We start from the raw sequence: 9,939 nt of genomic DNA, 5'->3' as shown, positions 1-9,939 counted from the left end.
GGACAAGCGGCTGGCAGACACTCTTTCCTTCATTATTGTCATCCTTCACAAAGTTTTTAAAGGACAGCTTTCATTTTTTTCCCCCCTTCATTTGTTGGGGCACACAGTAATCTACAGGTGTGTTCTGGAGTGGTTAAGTAACAGCTCTAAACACAGGTATTACAGAAGGGCCCCCATCTGGCCGTATTTACAGCAGCCAGGGGGTCAGGCTCAGGTGATGCTGCACCCTGCCAGCATCTCCAGTAAAGCAGGTATCACTTGCCAGCAAGGTAACAACTGAACGAAGAATATTAAAGGGTTAGACTCATGTACTCAAGCATTCCACCCTCCTCTGAGAGGAATGGCTTCCAGCTTCCAGAGGATTTCAGATGAGCTCAACCATAACATTTATACAGACAAATTAACTAGTTTCCCTTCTGAAGGTATTTTAAGCTTCTGATTTCACACGTTGTTCGGCAAATAAGCGACAAAGTGTGCACATTGTGATGGGACTTGAAATGTTTTAGAGAATTTTGAAGTGTAAGACTAAAGAATGTCTAGTGATGCATGAAATGAGCTGTCCTTCAAAAAGTTAAATATAATGGCTGGCAGAATTAGAAAAGCTTATGTAAACACTCACCATAAATATGGGATTACCTTTGGAGAAGATTCATATGGAAACATTTGCTTTCCATGAACTGAAAAAGTCCACAGATGTTTAGGCATGTTCAATACGAACTTCTTGTAGTCTAAAATTAAACCTTGTGCAAATAAAACCTATAAATAGTATTCAGCAGATTTTACAGTGATGCTCTTAGGTATGAAAAAGAATGCACACATCTTTCAAACAAAAGTAACAGACAAAAGTTTGACAAATGATTGCACCATAAGACAGTGTTTTATATACAGCTTACAAGATATGATTTTCTGCTATAAATTATTACTGTACTACATAGTACTTAGTGACTTCATTAAAAGCAACTGTTGACAGCTGTCTCTTCATTTACTGAGTGGAGTTTTTTTTATTTTTTTATTTTTTATTTTTACAATGCAGATGGCTGTATCTATTTCTGGACTTGAAATGCTCAAATATTTAATCAAACAGCCAGCTAGTTAAATCTCCACTATTTAATAATTCATAGCAATAGCATTGGCAGATCAGAAAAATTTCCAGCCAGCCAACCACAGACTGGCTATGCTCCAAGGTAAGTGTTCATATGTTTTTTATTGCATGAGGATCCATTTAATCAAAGCCTAAATCAACTGTATACATGATGTTACTATATCCAAAATAGGTGAGGAAGAAGAATCTTAGCAGTCGAGAAACCTGCCCCCTTCACTCATGTTGCAGTTAAAAAACCTCCTAGAACTATTTACAAGAGTGACATTCCTGAAAACAGAAGAGCTTTTCTGCATCAAAATTTCTAAGTTTTAGTCAATAGTTCAGCTTCCGGTACACCACCAATAACGCTGAAAATTTAGACACATCCAGCAGCTTAACCTGGCATTTTATCTGTCTTCCACAACACTGCTAGAGGGAATTGGAATATCTGTGCAGATGTAGGCTTAAGGAACCAAATTATCTGTAAAGCATCAGTTCTAAGTAGGTGTCTGGCTGTACTTACAGATTAGAGTAGTTGAGAAAAAAGCATTCTATGAACACTTCCTTCTATCTGTGAGTGAACTAATTGGAAAAAAGAGTCACTTAAAAAATGTTACAGTAGCAAATTTGTTCAAAACCATCAAAATGTGAACTATGAACTGTTTAATTCAGCAGAATCAGGGAGAAGTAAGAGGACCAGAATCCTGTAGGATTTGAATGGCACAGAGTTTCAAAGAATTGTGTAAACTGTCTTATCAGCTTAATTGTCTGAAGATAAGTGATTATTTTGGAAGCTTCTGATTATTTCAATAACATTTTTAAAAGTGCCTAGTAATGCATTTCAAATAAGCACCACAAAACAGAACTTGAAATGTACAATTTTTTGTTTGCTGTCACAATGGACCTCAGATAAAACCTTGGTCTAACTGGAAAGTGAATATAGATAGTGCAGGCAGCTTTCCTGGGACACTAAGAAAAATTTTACTTTCTGCAAGTTTAGATTGAATAGTAAATTATGACAATACCTATGGAGCCGTGCTGGAAAGTAAAACTGCTTTTCATGAGGAATACTTCAGATTTGGATGGTCCTTAAATCCACATTTGTAATAACTTCAGTGAACAAGGCATATACCATTTGAACAATTATACTGCTTTTTTTAGTAAAGGTGAATAAGTTCATCCATCTTTGCAGTGAAATAGCATTTGCATTACTTTAAACATTGCATTTTATATGTGCTAGAGAAATGCTTATCTCTGCTGTAAACTGCAGTGCTTGAACTCATATGAATATCAATAATAACAATGTAGTAGAAAAAGAGACTTTCTATACAACAGTTGCTAATAATTTAAATAGCGTCAGTTTCCCCAAATTAGGATTTTAACTTTAAGGTATGACATGATCTCACCTTCTACCCTCATATACAAATAAATTACCATAAAAAGAATTTTAGCTTAACTTAAAATTGCACCTAGAAAGGCATGGGATCGTTTGTACCTATTACAAAAACTGTTAAAATCAAGGGCTGCTACAAAGAATGAGGTAAACTGAAGACTCTCAGCTATGTGGCCTTCAGAGAAATGGCTTTTTTTTCTATTGAGTTCTAGTTTTGCACACCACAGTGTTTTGCTAGCAAAGCGTTCTGAGTTCTTTTCCAGGAACCATTTGTGTATATATACATATATATATGTATATACACACCCACACATACACACACACACTGTATACTGCATCAGCAAAATATATATATATTTATATATATATTTATATAAATATAAGGAAGAAATCCCCCTCTGAAATGTTCCTTAGTGTTTTTCTAGAGCTTATGGGGGAGGAGGGGATGTACATCTTCTTGCTGTTACATATGTTTTGGAGAACAATTGATCTATTGGCTTCTTGGTGCAGTGATGCAAGATCGATCCATACTGGTGCCAAATGCTTTGCGCATTAGAAGAAGGATGTAAAATACTAATCTCCTAATCAGTGAGGCCAGCCTCACTTGAATTCCTCTGCAACCCTCTGGTCTACAACAAAGTTCATAAATACTTTGACTTCCGAATCATTAGACGTTAAAAATGGGAACAGTACAGTAAGACGGGGCATTATGCTTCTCAGTGTAAAGCATTCTTCACTAGTTCCTATCACAGTGCAGACCTGACTGCATTAAATATGCTCAGGAGATTAGTCAACGTTGTCTGTATTTGGTTATGGGAAAGGCTCTCCTTTTTTCAATCCAAAGTGCATAGTGAGAATAAGTCAAAACATTCCTTTTTCAGTAAGTGTTTAATAGTCATATCTAGGCATCCTTCCAAGAATGCAGTTCTGTGTCTCTTTTCCAAAATAAAGTCCCACAGTCCAGACATCCATCAGCCAGGTAAACAAACTTTGCCAGCAAATAGAAGTCCAACTATTGTAAAGAAAATGGATAAGACAAACAGTACATACGAAGACCCAACCACTGTATTATTGGGTAATTTATATGGTTGACCTCCAACTTCATTGATGTAAAATCCAATTGGAAATATTAGGGCTGCCATACAGAATAGAATCACTGCAAAGAAAAAGAAAAAGAAAAAGAACAGTCACCGCTGTGACTCAGAAGAGTCAAAATATTTACAAATCCATAGAGCGATATAGGAAAGCAAGCCAAGTATTCTGACCAAGCCTAAGAGCTGAGGTATTCCCATACATAACTTGCTTGAAATGACTGAGTAGGCTCTACCTTGCTTTTAAAAGATCCCTTATCTATCCCAAAGACAGACTAAAAGATCCCCTCTTTTTAACAGTAATTTCAGCCTTGCTCACTGGACCATGAACTCGTTACATAAATAAATTTAGAGGATGTACTTCTACCACCACCCATGAGTCTAATCACGGAGTTTATCACTCCTCCTAATTATTTTAGCCATTTCCTCCCCCGAAGTCAAGATAAACTAACATTCAACATTTAAGAAACTCATTTTTTAATCACTTGTCTTTTTCCAACTACAGTTGCCGTCTCCCATTCTTCCAAATTCTTTTTCTATCCAAGCTTTGTTAAAAATAGAAAACATTGTCATTATGGTTTCTTTTAGATTAAAATACAGCAGTTTCCTAAATTTATTTCATTTCTTAAGGAAACATTCACATATCCTTAAGATTTTCCATTGGAGTTCAAAGAAAGTTTTCTGATTCAATTTAATCTAAGCTTCTTAGCAAGAAACTTCAAGTTCAGACTCCATGAACTCAGAGAACCAAGCAATGACACTTATTTCACTTGAATAGTTGGACTCAAGTACATGGTTCATGTTTACAACTGACTCTGTATAGATACACAAAAAATAGAACCCCTATTAAAGCCATTCATTAGAATTACACTACGGATTTCACAGGCCTTCAGATATTAAGTGACCAACACTTCTCACAGCACACTTCAGTACTCTGATCAAATCCAGTAAAGGATATCCAGCGTTGTAATCTTTCCCAGATGAGAACTCCAGTGTTCCTATAAGACACCTCTGGATAAATAATCTTACTTAATTTGAACATAGCAAAATGCAGGGTTCTACAGCCTCAACCAAGGGAATGACTTCTCTGAAAGAACAGATTCTTCACAACAGATTCTTCACAAGAAAAAGGATTAGCTTTTAAGTTGGTTTGATTGCATATTCACGAATATAGCATTAGTTTTTTTTTTTTTTAAATCAGTATTAGCACAACAGATTTTTTCCCACTAGTTAAGTCAATGTCTAGTGCCTTACTGTTATTTCATTTATATATATTTCAACTTTATTTCAAACATTTGTTGTGAGTGGAACATGGTATCCCAATACTCATTCAACCAAATATAAATTACATCTAAGGGCATGTCCCACCAATCATATACATACTCATCCCACCATCCCATATGATGCACAGCTCACACAAACATCTCTCAGTTCTCAATAATGCACACTACATACTAGTTCATTGAGTTTCCTCTCACTTAACAGACTGCTGCTTTTTATTTGTTGATAAGAAACATAGGTGCTGTCCTTGTCAGTACTCTCTTCTCTACCACTAAGACAAGAAACTCTAGGGGTGCTGTTCCCTACTTGGGCTTCCTGCAATTCAAACAAGCAACAATTTAAAACAAACAAACAAAAAAACATACTAGTAATAGCCACAACCTTAATTACTGGCTCCTGCGCAAGTCAGCAGTGCTCCAGATCTTCTTGTTTCCAAAAAGTACCTTAAATTCAGCAGCTTATCTGTCCTTACCAGGACAGTCTCTATTCTTTCCAAATGCAGAGATGATGGGTTAGAGCAGACTTAATAGTTTGTCAAGCAACTTCATTACTCTTCTTCCTGCCTAAATACATGTGCTCCAGTCTTTCCAGCTTTACAATGTTACATGCCCATACTAAAAACTTTATCAACTCCATGTTAATTCAAGATCAACTGCTTATGTCTTTATGTATGTCACATCTTAATGCTTAATTCTTGCAATTTGCATAGCACAGGTCTCAGCTTTGAGGAAAAATACTCATACTCTGTAGGAGAGACTAGTTATGGGCATGAAGAATCTGAATTCAAGAAATGTCCATGAAGAATTATGGACATGAACAAAAAGGCCAGTTTCAACACATGATGCACATCAGACTTTCAGCTGATCCTTGCATTCCTAAACATGAAGCAGCTTACACAATACCTTGAGATGAATGCTGCCAACACAAGAATCAGCCTTTCTGCTTACTTATTTATTCCCCAGTAAGTATTTTAGTAAATAAAAATAAACTAAGTAATATGTATATACACGTTCCACTAGAGGGAGCTTGTGACTTAGTTTTAATATAACTGCGCCAGCGGATTATGGAAGAGCACAAACAAATCTGGCAACTGCATAGTTACTGAATTCTTGCTCAGTGCTACTACATTAGACCATCTGTTAAAACAAAATCAAAGAACCAGAAACCAGACATTAAACATTACACACGTTAAACATTACTTAATCTAAAAGTTTTTATCTATTTTATTGGTCCACATAATTCCATACAACACAATCAAATCCTTAGAAGATTGTTTCTTCTTTCTTAATTGTATCTTAACCAGTAAATGGTCCATCTGAGGAGAGAAAGATCGGGTATATGTTTCTTGAGCAGATCTGTGTAAGCACAGAAGAGCTCTGTGTGTAAGTGGTCCAGAAAACAGTGGTTGATAATGCATACTTATTAATGCAACACATAATTAGTAACAGTTTCAACAATACTCTGAGGATGAGTCACATTATCATAACTCAGCATGTTTTCTATTACATCCAGTTTGTCCCTGAGGAGCATTCCAGTTATTTACCAAACTTCTATTAGATTTTTAACAAAAATGCACTTATAGGAAATAGCTTTATGATTCTGAAACAACCACCTCCACTTCCAGGATTAAGTCTCCTTCATTACTTTCAAGAACTACATAGCTGGAAAAGTTCTGATGGCCTCATGGATAAGGCTGAAGAATGTATCTTTATTCTCTCCCCTACTGACCAATTGTTCTTTGAGGTGCATTGTACATACTTGCACCCACCAGCACTTCTATGTCTGAGACCTGTTACTGGCATTGTACTGCCAAGCCAAATATTTGCCCAGTATCTCATGTTCTTGTGGGAGGACAGAATAGGCAGGTACCTCAACCCTCCCTCAGTTTGCAAGAGGAGAAAAAATAAATCCTGCAAATGCAGACTGTGAAGAATGCTAATGCACATACACGCTTCAAATGTTTGTTACAGAAGTAACCAGCAGTCTTTTTTCTTCCAAATAACAGCGCACATGTTCTGCTGCGAGGGTTTCCAAGCAATTTTCCTTAGCGTGGTCTAAGAATTTTTAATCTACTGAAAAACAGATTTCAAAGTCTGTCAGATTAGGAAGTCTAAGTTATCCTCTCAAAAAATTGACATATTAAGAAAAAATGCATAATTAATTAAAAAGAGACAAAATCCAAGAAAGGAAGCACTGAGTTAACTTAGCTTATATTCTTCTAGAATGAGAATTGCTGGCTAGAGCTGTGACACAAACGTAGCTTTCCAAATCTGGTCGTATCAGCTCAGCGAATTTCCAGCAAAATCTCCAGCAACCCATAAAGAACTTCTTCCTCAGGAGTATGTACTTATGATTTCAGGGAAAGTTTGCAGAAAAAGACACAATCATTACAGTTGCTATTAACAAAAATATTTAGGTAACAGAACACAATTTCTAGTCTGCTTCTGAATGTTGTCTGTCAGAAAAGGTCTAGATCCTTTAATTCTTAAGCTTGAAATTGTTTTGAGCATCCAGTGACAGTAACTTCAAAGAATCCAGGATAAAGTGTATTGAAAGAAGGAAAAGGCTATAGTCTAGTGTTTAGGAGAGCATGGTACTACCTGCTTGTCTACTTGGAGATGCATAACATAGAAAGCAGGAGCTGGTACAAATCCTTTGTAACCCAAGAAGCCCTTTATTCACTCAGAAACACCAGGAACAAGTATTTGCAAGATAGCTAATACTAGTTAAGAATGTGATTGTCCTACCGTGTTTCTACTCGCATTCCAAAAATCAAGTCCGTTACACTCATGAACCTGTAAATCCTCATACAAATGAGTAACAGACTCTCTGGTAACTGCTAGAAAAAAAGGTAGAATTATGATTTTCTATTCAGCATCTTTTCCCTTGATATACCTCAGAGAAGCACCTACACTTCAGTGGTGGTAACAGAATTAGTTCCTTTTCTAGCTGTAGCAGATGGTAGAGACCTGAATTTGTTTAAGATGTAAACAGACCTTGTAGGCTATTCTACGAATTCCTGCAACATTCAAGATTGTTATAATATACAGAATACCACATTAGGTGGCCTCCGCAGAGGATAAGCTCTGGATATAGTTCCTAATTATAGATCTTAACAGTATCTGTCCCAAGGACCACAAGAATTACAGCTTTAAAGATTTACCATAGGTTCGCCACATCCTATCTTCTAAAACAGAAGATGGCATAATGACCTGTAAAGGAAAGGGATTTAGATTAATTTGAAGCAGGACTAGCAAGAAAGGAGTAGTTTCAGAGATACATGGAACAATACCAAAGCCAGGTTTCTTGCCTGCTACCAACTTATGCCTCCCTGTCACAGGGCAAAATTAGTGATGAAGCAGTACAGAAGCTGGGATGGTAACAGTTAGCTCACACTTGAGCAACAGGTAAACGATACCATGCAATGAATAGCTGACAGATCTTTGGTTGCCATCAACAGATGAGGCACAGCTGTGAGTCTGCAACTCCTCTTTTATTGAGGAAGCACACAAAGACCTGGGCAGTACAGAAATGAACACCAAGAAGGATCTACTCTTCATTACATTGTACGAATTCAGCACTACAGTTAATGGGACTCAGAGAACAACAATAGTTCTGATAGTGTCTACGCCCAGGGTGACAATACCTATCACATCAGTAGGAATACTATGATTTTTGCAAGACTCTTCTCTACAGGAAGCATAGGAAAACTTTTGCATTTGCCTTTAGAAGACTTTTGTCACTCGTGCAGCATGATCTGGAAGACTGAAATCTCTCTTCTGTCTGCAAAAACAGTTTGCAGAGAAGCCTGAAGGACAAGTTTCTACATAGTAAAGCCACCAATGGCTGAGGAAGGACGCAAATGCTGTGCTAGTAAATACTCTCAGGTGCATCCCTTTAAAAGTGTATACAGGAAAGCATATACATGAAATAAAAATTAAAATTTTGTCCTTCGCATGTCCCTTAGCTAAGGCAGACAAGATCACTTGGCAATAATTCATATTTAGTAGATGCACTGCTGAAAAGTGTGTTATCCAAGATGACAAGACTACAAGCAAAAATTCCAGCAAAGATAAGGTACATAATATGGTTAACTTTTCTCCAAGCCTAATTTCTCAATATGATTAAGAAATCAAGGAGAGAAACAGGTTTTTGCTGAGGAAAAAGGTTCTGATTCTTACTTCAGAAGAGCTATTCCTCTGTGACCTTTGCTGGATACAAAAATTAAAGCAAGCAGGTTTCTCTGCCATAATCAGTAGTGCCAACAAACTGCTGAATACAGAGGGATGTGCGTGAAGAGTCACCCAAGAACCTATAGATCCCGTCTACAGCCATAACCTGGGTAAAAAATGAAAGTGAAAATCAGACTGCAATAAAAGGTGATACCAACAGCCTGGATTAAGTCACCACAATCCAAAACAATGTCCAAAAATCAATCTAATACTATCTTAATCTTTTAGTTGTAGCAGAAAAACTCTATCCTACCTGTGCTTCTCTTTGAAGGGGTTGGTATAGGCATGCCAAGCAACCAGCACTAGTTTATGACCTGGACTCTTCTTCCCTGAATTATCATACTGTGCTCTGTAAAGTGAGCAAAGGAACGAAGCGCTGAGGATGTTTGCACCAGTTTACTCTACAGACTTCGATCAATTGAGAAAAATATCAAATAGTCCCTTAGGGTCTTTCACATGATTATCACAAAATCAAGACAAAGAAATCAGGAAGCTTCTCTTTCCCTGCACAATGTTGTTAAACAGCTACAGGGAGCTGCGCTTCCAAGACTTTTCTCTTCTGCAAGGGAGGTCTTCATCCTCTTCCTCAAAAAGAGAGGTTATTTCAGATAGTTATCCAGGAATAAGAGTGAGACTCTCATCACTCTTCTGGATAGCATTCCACCCCCTTGAACAGAAGGGTATTTATGCTGGATCTGGAAACAAACTGACTCAGCCCATCAGGGTCAAATTCCAGCATGAACTGGGCAAGACTGACCTCTCAGCAGGCCCTCCTTGCTACTGGCAGAGTTGCAAGGAAAGGGCTGAGTAAAAGGATTCCTTTACTGTTACATGATTTAATTTAGACCCCCCTTGCATTTG

General features: G+C 37.2%; 1 protein-coding gene across 1 annotated transcript in view; it reads right to left on the bottom strand.

The window, feature by feature from the left end:
• Window positions 1-1,019: 1,019 nt before the first annotated feature.
• The window catches only part of MOSMO (modulator of smoothened), a 29,922-nt gene continuing 21,002 nt past the window's right edge, over window positions 1,020-9,939 (bottom strand). Inside the window, exon 3 of the mRNA XM_040575295.1 lies at window positions 1,020-3,630. Coding sequence (XP_040431229.1) covers window positions 3,446-3,630 — 185 coding nt within the window. The 3' untranslated portion in view covers window positions 1,020-3,445. The remainder of the gene's footprint in view (window positions 3,631-9,939) is intronic.

The sequence above is a fragment of the Cygnus olor genome, chromosome 15 (genome assembly GCF_009769625.2).
Source record: "Cygnus olor isolate bCygOlo1 chromosome 15, bCygOlo1.pri.v2, whole genome shotgun sequence".
Taxonomy (NCBI): domain Eukaryota; kingdom Metazoa; phylum Chordata; class Aves; order Anseriformes; family Anatidae; genus Cygnus; species Cygnus olor.
Note: the sequence above shows the minus strand (reverse complement) of the source record. Positions and strands in the feature narration are given on the sequence as shown.